The 21296-nt window shown below is 37.2% G+C and overlaps 1 protein-coding gene across 28 annotated transcripts in view; it reads left to right on the top strand.

Moving 5' to 3' along the window:
• The window catches only part of NFIB (nuclear factor I B), a 417340-nt gene that overhangs the window by 333359 nt on the left and 62685 nt on the right, over positions 1-21296 (top strand). For all 28 annotated transcript variants that reach the window (XM_070590235.1, XM_070590220.1, XM_070590222.1 and 25 more), the window contains one exon: positions 19561-19629. In XM_070590235.1, the coding sequence (XP_070446336.1) occupies positions 19561-19629 (69 nt within the window). The remainder of the gene's footprint in view (positions 1-19560; positions 19630-21296) is intronic.

The raw sequence follows: 21296 nt of genomic DNA, 5'->3' as shown, positions 1-21296 counted from the left end.
GTGTGATGTTAACTGTGGGCTTGTCATATATGGCCTTTATTATGTTGAGGTACATTCCTGCTATACCTGCCTTGTTGAGAGTTTTTATCATAAATGATGTTGAATTTTGTCAAATTCTTTCCTTCATCTATTGAGATGATTGTATGATTTTTATTCTCCATTTTGTTAATGTTTTTTATTGCATAGACTGATTTTCAGGTGTTGAACCATCCTTGCATACATGGAATAAATTCCACTTGATCATGGTGTGTGATCCTTTTAATGATTATTGAATTGCTAATGTTTTGTTGAGGATTTTTGCATCTGTGTTTATCAGGGATATTGGCCTGTAATCATGTTTTCTTGTGGCATCTTTGTCTGGTTTTGGTATCAGGGTAGTGCTGGCCTCATAAAGTGAGTTTAGAAGATTTCCCTCCTCTTCTATTTTTGGAAGAGTTTGAGAAAGATTGATATTAATTCTTCTTTTAATATTTGATGGAATCCACCATGAAACCATCTGGTCCTGGAATTTTGTATGTGGGGAGGTTTTTGATTACTGATTCCATATCCTTACTAGTAATTGATCTGTTCAGATTTTCTATTTCTTTATGATTCAGTTTGGTAGGTTGTATGTTTCTAGAAATTTATCTCTTACTTCTAGGTTGTTCAATTCATTAGCATATAATTGTTCATAGTAGTCTCTTATGGTCCTTTGTATTTCTTTGGCATTAGTTGTAACATTTCCTCTTTCATTTCTGATTTTATTTATTTGAATCCTCTCTCTTTTCTTAGTGAATCTAGCTAAAGGTTTGTCAGTTTTGTTTATCTTTTCAAAGAAAAAGCTCTTAGTTTCATTGATCTTTTCTATTGTCTTTTTAGTCCCTATTTTATTTATTTCTGCTCTGAGTTTTGTTATTTTCTTCCTTTTACTAACTTTGGCCTTCATTGTTTTTCTTTTTCTAGTTTGAGGGGTAAAGTTAGTTTATTTATTTAAGACTATTGTTGTTTCTTGAGGTAGGCACTTATTGCTGTGAACTTCTCTCTTAGCACTGTTTTTGCTGCATCCCATAAATTTTGGTATGGTACATTTCCATTTTCATTTGTCTTAAGTTTTTTTTTATTTATCTTTTGATTTCTTCTTTGACCCATAATTATGGCAATATGCTGGTGTTCCATTTAAGAAATTCTTTAAATCATAAAAATTTTGAGGTTGATCTCTCCCCAGCTCTGTTTTATGGATACTGAGATTGAAGCTAACAGAGGGTTGTCATGAAACAGATGAAAACCAAGCAAATCATTGTCAAGAAAACTAGTTCAACATCTATAGTTGTAGTTGTCACCTGTTGGGATCACTAGGACCCATATTTGCTTGACTTCTCAATTTTTTTCAAAACTTAGAATTTGGGACAAACAATACTCTCTGTTAGTTACAGAAATAATACAACATTTTTCTTTGCTATTTTCATATGAAGGCAGATACATTTGCATAGGCCCTAAAGGACTTCACAGAGCGTATATCTTAGAATATGGTGTTCAAAGTTGAAGAAAAGAGAAAATTTGCCATGATTTTTTTTATTGTAACTCTCACTCCTCAGTGAATAAGTTCATACCCACTCATTCTCATATCCTCATTTATTGTATTCGCCAGAATCAAGATGTTTTTTATGGGGAAATGCACTATTTCATGATACTTAGAAGTAATGTTAAACTTTGGCACTAGGCAATATGCAACAGATGATAAACAGGCTTTCTGTTCATAAAAGTATAAATAGAAAGACACTAAAAGGATTAGTTAACTGTGGTAAGACCTGACATCATAGGTAAAGCTTTTAAGTAATTTGAGAATGAGGTCCATGCAAGTCAGTGCAAAAATCAAAGGGTTTTTTTTTTTCCTAACAGATTTTGTTTCAGTAACATTTTGCTTGTTTATCCTCTAACTTTTCAAAAGACATCACATTCAGTAAAGTTCTTAAATGTTCAAATTTAGGATAGAATTCAGAGTACAAGAGGAGAGAATAAGGAGTGTGTTTTCTTCACAAATTAGTCTTAAAAAGACAGAATGATGCGTAGCCCTCAGCTACTTATTTTTACAGGCTGCATTATGGGTACTTATGTATAACCCACTCCTCGAAAGTCCATCTATACCATGCCTAGCCCCTACAATGATTCCAGCCTGATTACTTGTAATATGAATTTTGTGGGGGGAAAAAAGACAAGTTAGGAATATCTTATAATGTCCTGAAAGGAGAATTTTCCACATCTCCCCAATTACCCACCCTGTTAGGCAACAAATAATATTAATTGAGTGCCCGCTGGTTGCTGAGTTTAGAATGAAATATTACATTACAGGAAACAGGATGTGGGTTGAGTCAGTTTTAAATGAGTAGAGACAGTCATTTGCCCTAGGGGAGCTTGGAATATACACCATTGCACACCAAAAACAATAAACAGCCCTGAAAGAGCTGTTTATAGGTGGATTTTTCAGCCACAGATATTTAATGAGCATCTATTGTGTACATGGTATTAGGCTAGATGCTGTGGGAGATTTTTTTAAAGTGAATTACACATGAACTTTGTTCTCCTCAAACCTCTCTGTCCATAAATATATATAAAATTTTATATATATCTTGAAGACTAAATATTACTTAGTGCTACAACTCAAGCATCATGGGAGTTCAAAGTTGTGAAATAGTTTCCAGCCATTGTAGGGAGCATGGTGGAGAGGAAAGAACATGAACTTTGGAATAAATTTTTCCTTTGAATCAAGGCTCCATGATTTACAATGATCTTGAGGGCCATGAGGAACATGAGCAACTCAGCCAACTTCTCTGGAACTCAGCACAGTCAGTTATATCCGTGCTAGTTGTAAGCATCAGATGGGAGAGCATACCTGGCGAGTGGCAGGTGCTTGATAAAAGTGAAGGCTTTTTCATCCTACTTTCTCTTCTGGCTGGGTCGATCAAGAAGACTTCCTGCAGGAAGTATCATTTGATGTGTATCCAAATAGAAATGTGTGGAACACTACACTACTTTAAAGACTTAAGTTGACATAGACAAGTTATCAAGATAAGGTGCATAAGAATAGAATATTAGGGATTATATAAAAGAGGCAAGCACACATATTTTCAAGTCTCATGGTAGAATAGAATTATAGTTTTTACGTAGTCAATTTTCTTCTAACCCTTTTGGCGTCAAAGGAAATGTGAAGTGAAATTTTGTTACATAGTTTTTAATAGTGATATGAGAAAGAGTACAAATGTGTCATTAGAGATTGCTTTTCCCCTGGCAACACTTTGTATCTCAGTCCTTTGTATTCACATTGTATAAATATTTCTCCCACTTGCCTTTCCATGCTGTTCCCACTTTCTGAAGCCACCAGCCTTTGTCTCCATTGAAAATTTTCTCTCTCCCTTACTTTTCCTGGCCCTCTTCATATATATCCCTTATTCTATTAAATCCTTCCTGGCAACTTATTTCTTACTTTAAAAAATGCCTCTTTTGCCCTTCATTCAGAAAACCCCCTTCAACCAAGTATCCTATCTCTCTTTTCTTTTCCATAACATGACATGAAAGATTCTCAAATTCCTTCTTGACTTCTGTTGCAACTGTGCTTCTGTCCCCACTTGAAAAGAGTCTCATTAATTTCACAACTTTTTATGATCCAAGTCCATTGGTTCCTTTCTAGTCTATTCCTGCTTCCATATTCTTGAGCATTTATTTGATCCAATTGACCATGCTCTACTTAAAACTTTTCCCTTGCTTTTAAAATTTTTAAAAATTTTATTGTGGTAAGAACACTTAACGTGAGATCTATCCTCTTAAGAAATTTTTAAGTGACTGTAGTTAGAATGTTGTAGAGCAGATCTCTAGAGCTTATTCATCTTGTTTAACTGAAACTTTATGCCTGTTAATTAGCAACTCCCCATTTCCCCTTTGTCCCAGCCTCTAGCAACCACCCTTCCACTCTGATCCTACGATACTGACTATTTTAGATACTTCATATAGGTGGAATCATGCAGTATTTGTCTTTCCGTGACTGGTTTATTTCACGTAACATAATGTCCTCAAGGCTTATCTATGTTGTGGCATAGTGCAAAATTGCCCTTTTTTTTTAAAAAAAAAAAGGCTAATATCCCACTTTGTGTATATACCATATTCTCTTTATCCATTCATCAATCGATGGACATTTAGGTTGTCTCCACATCTTGGCTCTTGTGAATAGTGCTGCCGTGAACATGGGAGTGCAGATATCTCTTCAAGATCCTTATTTCAGTTCTTTTGGATAAATACCTAGAAGTGGGATTGCTGGACTATAGGTAGTTCTATTTGTAACTTTTTGAGGAACCTCCATACTATTTTCCATAGTGTCTGCACCATTTTGCATTCTCACCAGCAGAATGCAAGGATTCCAACTTCTCCACATCCTCCACACACTTGTTGTCTTTCGGTTTTTTAATAATAACTGTCCTGACAGATGCAAAGTGATGTTGTGATTTTGATTTGCATTTCCTGACCATTAATGATGTTGAGGGTTTTTTCATATACATGCTGTGTTGGCCATTTGTATATCTTCTGTTGAAGTCCTTTGCCCATTTTTAAGTCAGATTAGTTGGGGTTTTTTTTCTTGCTATTAAGTTGCAGGAGTTCCTTATCTATTTTGGAGGTTAACCCCCCATCAGATACGTGTTTTGCAACTATTTTCTCCCATTCTGTAGGTGGCCATTTCACTCTGCTGATTGTCTCCTTTGCTGTGCAGAAGCTTTTAGGTTGATATAGTCCCACTTGTTTATTTTTGCTTCTGTTGCCTGTGCTTTTGAAAATAGAGCCTTTTCCTGGTAATCCAGGAACCATTATGTTTTCTTTGAGTTGTTTATGGTGACTTCTTCCCTCTTCTTCACCAGATCTTTGTCTTTAGTTCTCTGTGTGTTTTCAGTTCCCCCTGTGACTTTTAAATTCATTCACCTTTTGTTATTCCTAAATATGCCCCTTTGGAACAGATCTCTCTCCGAATGATTCACGTGCCCAACTTCTATTTGGACATATTTCCCTATATGTCTCATGGGTAACTGAAGTTTAACATTTCCAAGATTCATCTCATTTTCTTTTCTACCAGACTTGAGTTTTTCTCTGTGTATGATGTCTTGGGGCCACCAGAATCTACCCAGGCACCCTTGGTGAGAGTAGCTCGCGAGTTCTTTCTCAGAAACCCTTTCTCGTCCTCCACATATTCATCCATCCTCTCCTTTTAAAGGTCTCTTGAATCCACTTCTCTCTCTCAGTTCCTGTAACTCTTATTTGGACTCTAGATATTATTTCTTGCCTGAAATTGTGCAAAAACTTTACAATTACCTCTATTCTCTCCTTACTCTTTCTTTCTCTAATCCTATATATGAATACACTTCCTAAAACACCAATCTGACTTTCTAAGTAACTCCTGATAGCTCACTACTTGTGTATCCATATTCTATGTCATGGCTTTAAATGCTGCTCAGTATCAGATACCAAGTACACCAAGTACTCTTCCTTTCTCTTTCTTCTACATGGTGGGACTAGGACTGCCCTATCCGCACTACAAACTCTTGTTCACACTTCATGTCGACACTATTTCATGTATGTTGTTGCATTCTCCCAGGCAGGTTTGGACATCTCTGCCTCTATTTGGATTGCTGCTTAATTTATATTTTTATTTGTTTATACATCTCCCCCCCCACACTACACAGTTAAATTTTTACATGAGTAATTTGCCGGCATAATCTAATATCTTTCTTTGCTTGATGCACTCTCAGAAATATTGCTCAAGAAAATATAGGATATCAATGCTTATAGACTAGTCCAGTGGTAGTCCAACATCTCCACTTTACTTATGAAAACAGGGCAAAGATGTTAAGTGATTTGCCCAAAGTCCCAATCAGTTATTGGCAAATGTAGATTGAAACTTATTTTTTTCATGAGTCAAAAACCTTAAGTCAATAAATGCCAATACATTATTAGTTCTGTTCTCCTTGCCTCTCCTCTCCTGCCCCTGATAAATAATACAACTTATTTTGGTACATTGCCTGTGAAGAAATGAGAAAAGTTTGGCCTTGTATATACTTGGCCTAAGTGTTTATGAGTATGGGCTGCCGCAAAGAGAAAGAAATGAGAAATGCTTGAGATGCTTTAGAAGGATGGAGTCGGGGCTCTTGGCACTCATAATGGGTGCCACACTTGAGTCCCTGGGGGCAGTTGTAATGGCTGGGACAAGGGGCAGTGGGCAGGGGGTGAGGAGATGATGGAGGTGAATCTTGAGTGACCATTGCCTCAGTAGGAATCAGCTTGGTGAGAGATGTTAGCTGAGAGTTTCTGAATCTGTGGGATCAGGGTACTGATGGAGGAGGGGGCTTCCTCTACGCCAAGTTATTGCCACTGCTAGAGCTCTGTAGCCCCTATCTTGTCCTCTACTCCATCTTTTCTCGAGATTCATGTGCTTTGCATTTGTACATGTCAGGGACCCACATGGCGCATGGTCATAAGTGTCATTTAAACACAGCAATACTCTCCTTTCACAAAATTGGGAAAAAGACCAGTCCTTGGGCTACAGTAAGTTATTCAACTTTTGTTTTTCCTAACTTTAGAACCAGATTGCAGGATCTTGTGGTATCTGAAATGATGTCATAAGGTAACATAGAGTTCAAGTGAAATTTTAATATATTGATGTAGGCACTTAATTTATACTGCACCTAGTTGCAAAAAACTTACAAGAGGCCTTTGCACCTAAGTATGTTGCAATTTGTTAAATACATTACAGCGATGTCTTTTAAAATCTTTCTTTCTTTTGTTGAGTGTCTAGATTCCCCACAGAGAAGGTTAGAGGCCCCATGTGAAAAGAGGTCTCAGTCATAACTGTCCCTAAGTTAGGGTTGTGACTGTACCCGTTACCCTGGGCAGTTTTTCTGATTGCTCTTCCACTCAAGTATCTCCTGTTCTTTTTACAGTGACTGCCTGCATCTGAAGTTTCCTCTCAATTTAAATTCTTTTCCTTCTCCGTATTTACAAGGTCTGCTTTGGCAGCATATGGCTGCAATTTAATAATGCAAAGCATTTTCCTCCTCACAGCTGGAAAACTGGAATTGTTCTGTATCACAGATAGAGTGGACTTGCTCCAGGCCAGTTAAAATCACTGAACTCTGCAGAAGCTGAGCTTGCTGGACGTATTGTCCTGTACAAAGGCACCCAAGGGCCCCCCACTTGCGTAGTAGAGAATCATGATTGGAAAGAAGATCAATTCTATCCTAATATGTTGCAAACAGAATAAAGTACTAAGTAGATCTATATATCTAGCTACCTAAGTTTTCTTCTGTTTCTACCCCATAGGATTGAAGAATGTGATTTAAAGTTATTAGGCAAATCTACTAAAGTCTCATTCCTTCTTTCTTTTTCTGGAACTATAAAAGAGTATCAAAGTATCAAGTGATTTAGGCAAGTACTTTTGTGTGCTACTTTGACTCTTGTTGGCTTTTGCACAATAATGTCATTGATGGTAGAAGAATTTAAGAAAAATCAGATGTTGGTTTTCAAAGTTGTTATAAGTCGTTTTGGGTCTTTTGACTTGGATGCCGGTCTTCAGGGACCTTACCCTCTTTCATTTTATTTTGTATAATAGGACTAGGGACACGCTCCTGTTTGCACTGAAATATTTCTAATTCTTTATTTATTTATTTATTTATTTATTTATTTTTTTCCCTTTTTCTCCCCAAAGCCCCCCAGTACAGTGTTGTATATTCTTCGTTGTGGGTCCGTCTAGCTGTGGCATGTGGGACGCTGCCTCAGCGTGGTCTGATGAGCAGTGCCATGTCCGCGCCCAGGATTCGAACCAGCGAAACACTGGGCCGCCTGCAGCGGAGTGCGCGAACTTAACCACTCGGCCACGGGGCCAGCCCCAAAATATTTCTAATTCTTGATCCCAATAGAGATATTCCCCTTCCTCCCCTTCTCCCAACCCCATTTGATACCTTGAATATTCCATGTTGCCAAGGCGTTCAGGAGGAAGAACACAGGAAGACCACTTGACTTTCAGATTTGATCTTATGATCATTCAAATCATCACGTGCACTTGTTATGACCAAGAAACAAACAGTGACATGATGGATTTTTGTTTTTCATATACTGTATGGTTCCATTGAATGAAATATCTGGAATAGGCAAATCCATAAAGACAGAACGTAGATTAGTGGTTGCTAGGGTTCGGAGGTGTTGGGGAAATGGGCGCATGACTGCTAATGGGTATAGGGTTTCTTTTTAAGGTGATTAAAATGTTCTAGAATTAGTGGTGATGGTTGCACAACTCTCTGAATATACCACAAATCACTGAATTGTACACTTTAAAAGGGTGTGTGAATTATATCTCAATAAAGCTGTAGTTTTTTTTAAGTGCTTGTGAGCCCTCAAGAGAAAAGGGTCTAGAACACATGGCTATGATAAAGATTTGGGGGTTCTTAGCCTGGGGGTCGGAGACCTCAGGGGATTGATGAAGAGGCTGCAGGGAGCCCTGGCACAAGGAAGTCATTTGGCAAGTAGCATAGGTGTACATGTGCATTTCTCTGGGCTGCATTGTGTCTCTGTCGAGTGCCTTACTCTGGTAAGGTGCAGAGGCCACTGGCCAGTATGGATGACAAGTGACATGATGCATTGTGAGATACTGGGCTCATTGTTTATCTTGTGGCACTTTTTTTAATGTGTGGATTTTTAGTTTCAAAATTTGGTATTTTGAATTGCAGTCACTTTCTGAATTGAACTACTTTCTGAGCAGGAAAATGTTTTCTAAATGAGTAAGCAAGGAATGGATGATCATCCTCATCAGATCATAATAAAGCATTCGGCTGTTTTATGCTTAATATGTCCTAGTTGATATCCAGAAATAACCCACAGGAATTACATTGCTTTCCATAGTGTGAACAGGTGAAGAAGGTGAGTTTTTGAAAGAGCATGTAGAAAGATGAGCAGGGGAATGAGGAAAGGCCGCTGATGGGCTTCCTCTTAGAACAGATGAGGAAGGAAAAATATTTTTAAAAGAAGATAGTTACTGGGGCCAGCCTGGTGGTGCAGCGGTTGAGTTTGCATGTTCCACTTCAGTAGCCCAGGGTTCGCCAGTTTGGATCCCGAGTACGGTCATGGCACCACTTGGCAAGCCTTGCTGTGGTAGATATCCCACATGTAAAGTGGAGGCAGACGGGCAGGAATGTTAGCTCAGGGCCAGTCTTCCTCAGCAAAAAGAGGAGGATTGGCAGCAGATGTTAGCTCAGGGCTGATCTTCCTCAAAAAAAAAAAAAAGAAGATAGTTACTGTTGAATCTTGATGCATTATTTTTCGCTGAGGAAGATTTGCCGTGAGCAATCTGTTGCCAGTCTTCCTCTATTTTGTATGTAGGTTCCTGCCACAGCATGGCCACTGATGAGTGGTGTAGGTCTGTGCCCAGGAACCAAACTCGGGCCGCCAATGCACAGTACACCAAACTTAACCACTTGGCCACCAGGCCAGCACCTTAATGCATTATTTTTTTAAAAATCCTTGTGCTGTGTGCTTTTAACTAGACCACCCTGGGTTATTTTAATAATTTTCCTAATTTCTGTAGCTGATATTTTTGCCTTGGGTCTTAATCCTTGTCATAGGTCCGTGATAGGCCCATGGTGATGTGCAACTCTGATTATTTCATTCCCTTCCTTGTATGTTTTCCAGGTTCCACTCCAGGCTAAACCTAACCCTTAGCATAGCGTCTAATATGTCCCTTCATGATGTGGGCCCTGCTTTCCCTTCTTCTGCCCACATGCACCTTGCATTTAGCCTTAGCCGTGTTCCTCTCTTTCGTGTCTTTGTCCATGTTGTCTCTCTGCCTCGAATGTCTGTACTCCCTTGACACCTCATTGCTGAGACTTCTCCATACTCTCCCTGCAATACAGTTTTACAATAATAGCACTCATTACGTTTTTATCACATTTATTTGTCTGTTTTGCTTAGTAGATTCTGAACACCTTCAGATATGAGGATTGTATCCTTCCATTTGTAACCCTAACATCTAAAGCAATGCCTGGCCAGAGACAGTGTTCAGCAGTGTTCAGGATTTATGAAATGGAGGCTTAGACTCATAATAGGCTATATAAATTGTAAACTGTTCTTGCAGTAATGAGACCATCCCGGATCCTGACTAAGCCAGGAGGAGCAGGGCGATTCACAGAGACGGTTACAGTGGGCCTCTTCTGCCCTGTAGGGACAGTACACCCCAGACATGACTGTTTGGGGAGTGTTCTGGACTCCTAACCTCGTGTAGCATGGTCTGATGATGAGTTTTGTAGGGACGTATCAGACTGAGAATTGCAGTGCTCTAATCCAATGATGGATTCAGGATACCAGTCTCAGATGGCTTGAGTTTCTCCTCTCCCAGTCTGACGAATTGTAAAGAAGGCCTATTTGCTGTTTGTGTGCTTTTGTTTAGCAAGTGTGCTGTAATGTTGATAGAGTGTACATGATCATGAGTGAGGGAACAGGTAAGATGGCTTTCTAGAAGTCGCAAAAAATACATGACTGGTTGTAGTTAATATCTTCAAAAAATTTCCTAATTGCACTGAATGTTTCTGATTCATTTGGATTCTTTTTGTAGTGTGGAAATACTGTCACTTTCTAAAAATTTGTAGACCAGTGTTTACAGATCACTTGCTCAAGGAGGTACTTTTCTTTTAAATTGCTTTATTGAGGTATAATTGACATGCAATAAATTGCATATCTCTCTATAATATACATATATATATTATATATGTGTGTGTGTGTGTATATATGAGAAGGAAAGGGAAGGGAATATAAATATATTATATTATTAGATGAGTTTTGACCTATGTATATACCCATGAAACCATCACCACAATCAAGATGTTGAGCATTTCCATCAATATCAAAGTTTCCTCTGACCACTTGGGAATCCATCCCTTTCTCTACCCCCATCCTCAGATCACCTCTGATCTGCTTTCTGTCACTGTAGATTAGTTTACATTTCTCGAATTTTATATAAATGGTATCATACAGCGTGTTTCCCTTTTTTGTCTGGCTTCTTTAATTCAGCATAATGACTTTGAGATTTATCCATGTGGTTGCATGTATGAATAGTGTATCTTTTTTATTGTTGAGTAGTGTTCCATTATATGAATATACCACACATGGTTTGAGGTAAGAGTTGATGTCCTTTTTTTCATATATATGGATATCTAGTTAATCCAGCACAATTTGTTTAAAAGACTTTCTTCTTTCACCTTTGAGTTGGTGAGCTACTCATATCAAAAAATCAATAACCATATATTTTTGTATCTATTTCTGGTCCATCCCATTCATCTATATGTGTATGTTTTGCCAACACTAAAGAGTCTTCTTGATTTCTGTAATTTTATAGTATTTATAATAAATTTTAAAAATTATTCTTTGGGTGCTTTTATTTTCATATAAATAGGATCAATTTGTCAAATTCTACCCAAAAAAAGCCTGCTAGAATTTTTATTGAGAGTAGTAAGATTTAAAGGTAGGTCTTTTTTGCCAACAGTAAAATAATTAGAACATCCTCATGTCTAGGTCACATTCATATCAGTTAAACCAGTAGAGCTGGGGGTGGAAGTTGTTTAACAAGAACCCCAGGTGGTTCCAATGATCAGCAAATTTTGGGAACCACTGCACTAGGGTAATTGGTCTATTTGGGTTTCCACTTTGCTCAATTTTGGTTGCTTCTATTTTAGTAAGTAATTGCCCATTTAAGTTTTCAAAGTTGTGGTCAATAAGTTGCATGTGTTATTCTCTTTATAATTCTTTTAATGTATTTGGTTTCTATGGTTATGTCTCCCTTCTATTCTTGTACTTGTATGTTTTTGCTTTTTTTTTTTTTTTTCCTTAATGAGGCTTGCAAAATAATTTTTCCACTTTGCTGGTCTTTTCAAAGAATCATCTTTCCTTTTATTTATGGTTCTTAATATTCCTCTTCTATTTTATTAATTTCAGTTTTTGTCTTTACTTCCCTTTTTAATTTTTGTAGGTTGTTTTGCTGTTTTTTCTCATATCTGTTGGTAGATAATTTTTCCTTTTCTTTTATCTTTTTCTTCTCATTGCTTTCTAGATAGTTTATAATTTTTCTTTTGATTTTCTGTTTGATTCATGGCTTTTCTTAATTTTCAGGTAGGTCAGAAAATTTGGTCACTTTTTATTTTTTACTTTTAGTTTTATTTGCCAAAGATGAGATAGTATGAACTAAACAAGTCTCTATTTTTAAGAATTTGTTAGAGTTTTCTCTTTGGTCAAGGACATGATCAATTTTTATAAAATTTCCATGGACATATCAACAAAGTATAGTTTGTGCTTGAATGTTATAAAGTTAGTCTTTGTCTAATAATCATGTTCAATTCTAAAAGAGGTATATTAAAAATTCTCACTGTAATTGTATTTGTACCAAGTTTCTTGTATTTTAATAGTTTTTGTTTTATACATTTATCCACAACATTCTCTGGTACATGTGAGGTTTATGACTTATCTTCTTAATTAATTGTGCCTTTTCATAATGTTCTTTATCCTGTTTATTGTAATTCATCTGAAATTCCGTCTTAACCATTGCTAGTTGGTGCTGCTTTCTTTTTGTTTTAATTTGCCTGATTTCTCTTTGCCTACCATTTTATTTTCAACTTTTTCTTCTTGTTATCATTTTGTCTTAAATGTGTTCCTTGAAAATCGTTGGATTTTATTTGCTTGAGTTCATCCCTTTATGGGATAATTTATGCTCCCTTTATGGGATAATTCAGTCCACTTACCTTTATTGTAGTGATTAATAGATTTGATTTTATTCCATCTGTATTATTTTATATTAATTACTTATTTTTACATCTTAGGTCCTTAGTTTTGCTGTCTTGATTAAGTTCCTATTCATTGTGTTTTGTTTTCTCTTTGTTAATTTGGAAGTTCTGCCTTCCCTTCCCCTGCTCTTAAAATGAAATCTCTCTCTTTTTTATTGTTTGAAGGCAAGATACAGTTTCCACAGACTCATAGGTATGGTGACTATCATCTGCATTTTAGAGAAGAGAAATGTGAGGTGTAGAAAAGTTGCTTCACTTGCCTTAGGTTTGCATACTAAGCGTCAAAGCTGATTTTTGGTATAGTTTAACAAAATTTAATGTAATTATGCCATTTATAGTATATTTTAATAAAATATTAATTATAGTAAAATAGAACTTAATTTTACTATAATTTTGCTATACTGTAAAAATAAACCCATCCCACTTAGTAAACCATAATATATCTGTGCTAATAAATTAAAAAATTTGAGACTTGATGATTTTTTGGGGAAAATATATTAAAATTATCTTAAGACCAGAAAACAGGAGTAGAGTAAATTTCATAAACTACTCAAAGTTGTCTCAAAATTTTCTCTGAAACAGATTCTGGGAAGATGATTTTACCAGTGAGTTTTTCCAAACTTTCAAGAACTTTTCATGTTTTTTTTGTAAAAAATAATGACTGTCATCCAAACGGTTTTATGAAGCAAGCATATAACCCTGGTATGAAAATTTGACAACTGAAATATGAAAAGTCCCACAAAAGTATTCCAACTACATGTAGAGAATTTGGAAGAAACTGTTAGCAAGCCAATTCAACAGTAAATTAAAAGAGTTATCTTCCATGGACAAGCAAAGATAAATTCAGTAATAGATAACATTAAATGCTATAAGGAAAAAAAAAAGTATAATCTCTACTAATGCCAAAAAAGCATTTAATAATATTCAATAGCCATTTTAATCAGAAAACTTTTAAAAACTCTGAGAAAATTAGGAATAAGTGAATAAATCTAATGATGAGAAAAAAATCAATCCTCAATTAATGGCCAACATTATCGTTAACTATGAAACTCTAGAAGTAATCTCATTAATGTTAGGAATAGGCTATTCATGCTATCACAATTCTTATTTTACATGTTTTTGAATGTTGTGTTTGAAGAAATAATACATATAAACCTAAAAAAAATCCAACTATTATAATTAAAAAATGAAAATTATAACATTAATGTAATGATATCTTTTCTCTATCAACTTGCCACAATTAAAAGCAAGTCCCTGCTAAAATGACTAATATGTAATTCTGGCAGCCGATGGTGACAGGGACACGCTCATGATCTGCCCGAGGGAATATAAATTGGCAAAACCCTTTATGGAAAGCAGCTTGACAATTTTTACCAAGAGCTTTAAAAGAGTTTATGTCCTTTGACCCACTAATTCCACTTCTGGGAACTGCAGCCTAAGGAAATCATGAGAATTGCTGACAAAGATTTGTGTATGAGAGTGTTAATAGCAGTGCTGTTTATAATATTTTAAAAAATGGGAAATAACCTAAAATGCCAAACAATAGAAGAGTGGTCAAACAAAATATGATACAGCCATGCAATGTAATATCATACAAGCATTAAAATCATACTTTTTAAAAACTAATCTAAAGGGAAAGATACAGTGTTAATTAGAAAAAAGCAGGATAAAAATTAATTTTGATCTCAATTTCATGAAAAGATGTATTTATATATATTGTATATACGCAGGAAAAAGTGTAATGGACTGCAAGGAAATACTGAAAAACATAAACAAACATATTAATATAGTACTGTCGGAGTATGTCAAAGTCAGAAAATTTCCAACTCTCTGCCAGATCATTTAAATCACCATCAGGGATTTACATTTCATATTGAAGAATAAACTTCATTTTTAATTAGTACTGGAATGTTAACTTTGGCTATAGGCTGGAGTTCAGTCTATTTCATAATCATGGTTCCATCTTTAACCATGGACAGTTCAGACCAGTTGAGAAACAGAAGATAGAGTCCTGTCTTATAACACCACATAACACCAGAAAATCACTAATGGGTTAGTTGTGGTAGCTGAAGTTGTCTGAAGGTTATATGAAGGCAAAGAGCTAGTGTGGGATAATCTTAGTCCCCTTTGCATCCATAAACAGAAAGATTTAGGCATCTTTTACACTCTGTTGGAGGAAGTGACCAATTGGAATCACAGGACTGGAAAATGCCTGGGAGATACCCAGTGTCCTGTTCTTTCTCCAAATGAGCAATGCAAGAAAACTAACAGGAAAACTGCCATGTAAAAAAGTGGAATCTGAGGGTTGCAACTGGCTTCGGAGATGCTCTTATCCAATTTCCTACCCAAAGTGAGAATTCGTAAATCTAATGGGGGGTCTTCACAGCCCCTGGGAAACCCCCTACCTCTGTAGACACAAGTTCTCTCCTCTGTAACATGGTAACAGTGACATGACAACTTGTAAGATAATTGTGAGCATTACGTGAATTCATGCTTTTGAAGAACTTAGCACAATAGCTTGTCATGTCTTGGTTATTACCACCTTTGCAAGGTTTCACATTCCTTTCCAAGACTTTTCTTATTGGATGACAAATTTGTTTATTGAGCCAAAAACCAGTTCCTGGAACTATGCAGAATAAGTCTACACCACCTCCATTAACAGTCCTTCAAATACTTGAAGAAGCTTTCATGAATTTAATAACTGCTTGCTGTGGCTTTTTTTTTTTAATTTCAAGAATAGAATACAGTAGGCTATAAAAATGAGCGTTATCAGTCTTCCTTTGGATTTTCTATGTAAATATTGTTTAACATTCAAATGGTGCTGATTATAATTTGAGATATTAACAGTTAGATATGCCATTGTGTCCCTCTGTTATTGTTTGTAAAGGAGGTTAAACACTATATTAACTTCTCAGCAGTGATTTATTGTTGCTTTTGTGAGAGAAAAATAAAAAAAGAAGTAAAATAATATAATTTGATATTGCCTTTGAGGGTTTTCAGTTTGCAGAGGTCTTTATTTCCTACTCAATTTTATTTTTTAAAAAGCATACATGTAGTGTAAATACAGCATCCCATAAATGCTGAGTTGTGCTTTGCTTCCTGGCTTAAGCTGTTGTGTAATATTGCTCTGTAACCATTAAGCAGCTGCTCCGCCTCAGAGATGCTCATATTCCTTTAGTAGATGAAGAAAATTTACTATATGAATGTGTCTAAATGGCTTTAAGGTCTTTGGCCTTTGTAGCAACTATTTAGATTCGCAGTGGTCTATGTAACACATGAAAACTATGTTTCTAGAAAGCCCCAGAAGCCTGGAGGTTACAGATGGGGTTGTGTTGTGTTAATAGCAATAACCTGCATTTTGCTGAGTCTCACCCTCTGTACCATTGTAGGGCTCCTGACCCCCAACATGATCCTCCCTAGTTATTTTGCCAGAGTCCTTAAGTATTGTCTCTTGTATGCTTGTGAGCAAGCACTATTAGCTAGCCAAGTACTATGTCAACCACTGTTTCTTTTCTTTACCCTGCCTCATCTTGGGTAATGTCTGTCCATTGTAAAGGCCGTGCTGCATGAAAAGATGCACGAAGGTGACAAGCCATCTGCTTCAGGTGCTTCTCCCAGGCTACCCAGTTGCCTGATTCTCACCCATCCCCACTGCTGTAAGGTCGTTGTCGGTAGGCATTATCACTCATCCTTGGGAGCCCTCCTTTCAGTGATGTCTCACTATGCTCCATGCAGGGGTGGAGCCCAGTGGGACCTATGGTGTTACATTTTGTCTAGTGGATGCCAAAACAGTTCTGACATATTTCTAGTGCCTTTCATAGTTTTAGTAAAATAACTCTTTCAGTTTTCCTTGTGATTAAATTCCTTAGAACCTGGAGAATTGAGGGTAGGGAGTGGAGAAATACACTGCTCTGTCCTGACTTGCCGTCCCTTTTCTCTGAGATAGTCATTGTATTTGCCTGTATGTGACTGCCTTCCTGTCTTCCCGCTGGTGGGAGTAGCTGGGGTGCTTCCTCCCTCCCTTAGGATTCAGCTCCTAACAGGTCCACACACCACTCCATCCTATGGGCATGACTAAGAAGCAAAGGGAGCCCTGACTACTCATTTGAGTAATACGGAAATGAATTTCAGGTCATGTCTACATGTTGAAATGTTATTATGTATTACACGTGATATTACACAACAAAGTCAGACACACAGTCTGACTCTGATCATTACTCTTTCCCATTCTACCCAAAAGCCTAAATAAACTCCTCAGCAAATGAGCTCCAGGGAATAACAAGGGTCAGCATGGTTGTCCTTCCCGCTTAAGCCATCTTTATCCACATTGTTATGAAATTACCAGGATGTTCATTTGTGAGCCTGTTTCAAAAAGTTGAATTTAACACTTTTGTTCTGTAAGCATTTATTTAGTAGTTACTCTATTTGGCACTGAGTTATCTGTCAAGGAAGATATAGAGGGGGACAAAACCCAGTCATTCCCCAAAATAAAAGAACTGATAATCCAGTAAAGAACACAAGACGTGAAAACGGATCTCTTTAAGAATTCTGATGTGCACAGTAAGGTAAAGTAGGTACAAACTAGGTGGTGTGTGAATACAGAAGAAAGAGATTCTTTCTGGCTGGCACAGGGTTTGGGAGAGGAGCAGATTATGGAGTGGATGGTGGTTGACTGCACATTGAAGGATGAGAGTAGTGTCTGCAGAAGGAAGGCCTCCTGATCAGAGGGAGCTGCATGAGCAAGATGAGGGCAGGCATTTACAGACTACAGTTGGGTGAAGACGTACAGTCTTGTCTGATTGGTCAAGTACACAGGTGGTAGTTGTGATAACAAGGTCTTCATATTTAATATTTGCCATACATAAAATTTTATATTTACTATATATAAAAGAAGTATAATTGATTATACTTTAAAACAACAATGAAAGCAACAGAAATCTTTGTACACAATGATAACCTATTGTCTTTCAGAAAATTAAAAATATCTTTTTCCCCCACCGCATAAACACAGTCAGTGTCCTTTTTTATCTTCATGGCTTTTAGCACCTTGTACAGTGTTGGCTCACTAGCAGTTTCTCAATAATTGCTGAAATTAATTCAAGGTGGTGAAAAATTAATTACTCAAGAAGGAGGAGTTTCTTAAAATAGAGGTACATCAAATGGGGACATTTTGTTATTATCCTCTTAAAAATGTATGTTGTTTTCTGAGTAATGACTTGATATGAGACCTAAGTTTTATCACCCAGATCTCAGAATTCCTTCTCATTCTCTCCTTCACTTCTGTTTCTGAAGAAACTTCTCAGTTCACAGCAATAAAGCATATATGCTAATTAAGTGATTTTCTGTCTTTTCATGCTAGTTATGATTAAAAAGTGGTGTGGTGGGGCCAGCCCAGTGGCATAGTGGTTAAGAGTGCACACTCCACTTCTGTGGCCCCAGGTTTGTGGGTTCAGATCCCAGGCGTGGACCTACCCACCGCTCATCAAGCTACACTGTGGTAGCATCTCACACACAAAATAGAGGAAGATTGGCAACAGCTGTTAGCTCAGGGCCAACCTTCCTCATAAAAAAACAAAACAAGAAAAGTGGTGTGGTAACTTCTGTTCTGGTAAAGTTTCCGAATGGAGATTTACAAATAATTTGAGATTGTCTGGCATCCAGTGTGCGTAATTCAGTATATGGGTGATTGTTGGCTCTACTAGCCAGTCCTAACTTATTGGTAACATTTAATCAGTGCCTACTCTGGGTTTTATACTTTTATCTCACTTATTATTCCTAACAACTCTATGATATTCTCTCCCTGGGCAGCAGAGAGTAACCATATCCCTCCTTCCTACAGTGTTCTCACCCTCATTACTCCTCCTTCACATAGAGGAGAACCTGGGAACATGACCAGCATTTGTGGGAGACCTCATCTCTAGTTCTGGATGTAGCTAGACCAACTGCCAAACAGGTCTCAGCTTAACTCAGGCTCCTGAACACAGCCACTGTGGACCCTGTACCTGGATGTCACAGAAGGGTCATGTGGCATTCCTGGAGGCCTGGATTCACCATTGTTTGCTAGCAAAAGTGTCCAGTTCTTGCAACGAAGGAAGTCCAAGGGTGTAGTAGCAAGGATGAGAAAGCAGCGAAATCGTGTGAGGTATATTAGAGGGGCCTGGAAATAGGTTGATGCAAGAAATTTGCCGTATGTACAAGTTCTGCTTTTGTGTGATTCATGACCCTGGAACAAGGGTGGGAGTGCTGGTAACGGCAGCTCACTTTTCTTTAATCAGGGAAGGATTTGTGAAAGAACAGTGGTTTCAAGAGATCTTTGAAGTAATTCCAACAAAGTGCTAATTGTGGTTGTGGTTTTCCTTTTTCTTTCTTTTTTTTTTAATGGGTGGACTTTCGTCTACCAGGTGGGACCGAGCTGAAGGCATTCAGTGAGAGCCCAAACCTTCATTCTCTGTGCGTGGGCCATGGCAGATGAAACCACGATTGCCCTGTACATTCAGAAAGTTGAGAAAAAATTTTCCTAGGAGATTACTTAGCATCTAAACTTTTGACTTTTGTTTGAACAGACCCAGTTTGCATTCACAAGAGTTTCGCTTTTACTTGTCTTTGTTGTAAACATGCTTGGTTTTTGTTCTAACCCTTGCTTTAAAAACACTTGAGCAAATTCTAGGGTTTAATCATTTATTTGCTTCCTGCTTATGTTGATCTTTTTCCCCTTGATGTTTATTTGCAGGATACCTTGAGGATAGTTTTGTAAAATCTGGAGTCTTCAACGTATCAGAACTTGTGAGGGTATCCAGAAGTAAGTAAATTGTTTTCTTGTTATTTAGTTATACAATATGATTTAAAATGTTTTATATTTTGAAGTTTAAATACAGTATGAAGAGTAGCCACATATTAGGAGAATTTGAGTCTTAAAATCTCTGACCTTTTGATGAAATCATAAGTGAATATATTCTGTCTGATTTTCTGAAATATCTGCATTTAAGTCATCAAAACTTTTTGTTGTATAAAAATAATTTGGGGGTTGTTCTGATCGCTGTGGTATTGGTATTCATTTAATTCACTGCTCTCTCTGTGACCATAGATGGTCATTTATATCAAAGGAAGTGTGATTAATTAAATGTACTCCGTGTTGTTATGATAACCCACATAAGTTTCCTGTAGATAAGTGCTTTTTCATTTTACTAACATTTTGGTGGGGGCTTGGAGATGTACAGGATATACACACCAACACGCAGAGTGTAGAGGGATGCAGAAATTAACTTTGCAGATTGTAGGTGGATATAGATAGAAAGCATTGTTATCCAAAACAATGTCCAATTGTTTTAACCGGCCACCTCACCTGAGACACCATTCTTGGCAGGCCGGATGAGATTTTTCTTGGGTAAGTTCACCTGGCCAGCCAGCTAAGCACGGGGGAAGTTTCGTTGATCAACTCTTTTACTTATTACTAGGGTGTGCAAATAAATATATCTAAGATGCAGCTCTTAACGCACTGATTACGTTCAAGGAGGTGACTCATTTCTTCTTGCTCTCTTCTATGATTGAGCTTATTTGTGTAACTTTGACTGGTGTGTTTTCACCTGACATTGTGATAGAGAGCATCACAGTTTGGAATGATGTTATTCAGATGATATAGTGGCACTCTGGTCCTTGTTTTAAGTTGTGTTTTTCATTTGGGTCAAATTTGGAGGTCGTGAACAAGAATTATGATGATCCAAAAGAACAAAGCGAGCGTGGGTTACTGAGGTTGAGTAGAGGTAGTTCTTTAGAGTTGTGTTCAGTGAAGAACCTACAAGCTAGTGAGTGACTCTCTTTTGAACCACAGTTTCTCAAATAGTTCAGATTCTGAAGTGGCCAGTGCGAATACCATGTATACTAGAGAGTAGTATACATGAACATTTAAGACCTTAAGTAATCTATTCTTTCTGATATAATTCTGCAGTGGATAAGTGTGTGCCCAAAAGACTTCTGTCGTGGGTCTGTTTACTTGGGAACAGTGTAGGAGACCCAAACCTAATCCTTATCCTGTATCCCAGTAGCTCTAGGGTTCCTGTTTGCTGAGCAAGAGGATTCTGATGGTCTGTTTCATTGACCAAGGTGCTAAGCCTTGTGTGTTTTTTTAGATCAATATGTGGTGTGTGAAGGCCTCTGACATTTGAAAGTTTTTTATGTTTGTTTTTAATTTGGAAAGGAACATATCTGACTGCCACTTTCTGGCATCACATAACGAAGTGGGCATTCGGAGATGTGTGTGTGTGTGTATGTGTGTATGAGTGTGTGTGTTTTCTCCATACTGTTCTTTAGCAGAGAGGCTAGGCTGCTACAGTTTTGAGGCATTGTGAAATTATGTGCTTAAAGTTGTACTTTTCTAAGTTTCCTAATATATTTTCATTCTTCCTGTGAGGACAGTAGAGTCCTCTGTCAGAAAATATTATTAGTACCTCGTTATAGGTAGCATTATGC

Source organism: Equus przewalskii, chromosome 22 (genome assembly GCF_037783145.1).
Source record: "Equus przewalskii isolate Varuska chromosome 22, EquPr2, whole genome shotgun sequence".
Classification (NCBI taxonomy): domain Eukaryota; kingdom Metazoa; phylum Chordata; class Mammalia; order Perissodactyla; family Equidae; genus Equus; species Equus przewalskii.
The sequence above is the reverse complement of the archived record's forward strand: the minus strand, read 5'-3'. Positions and strand labels throughout refer to the sequence as shown.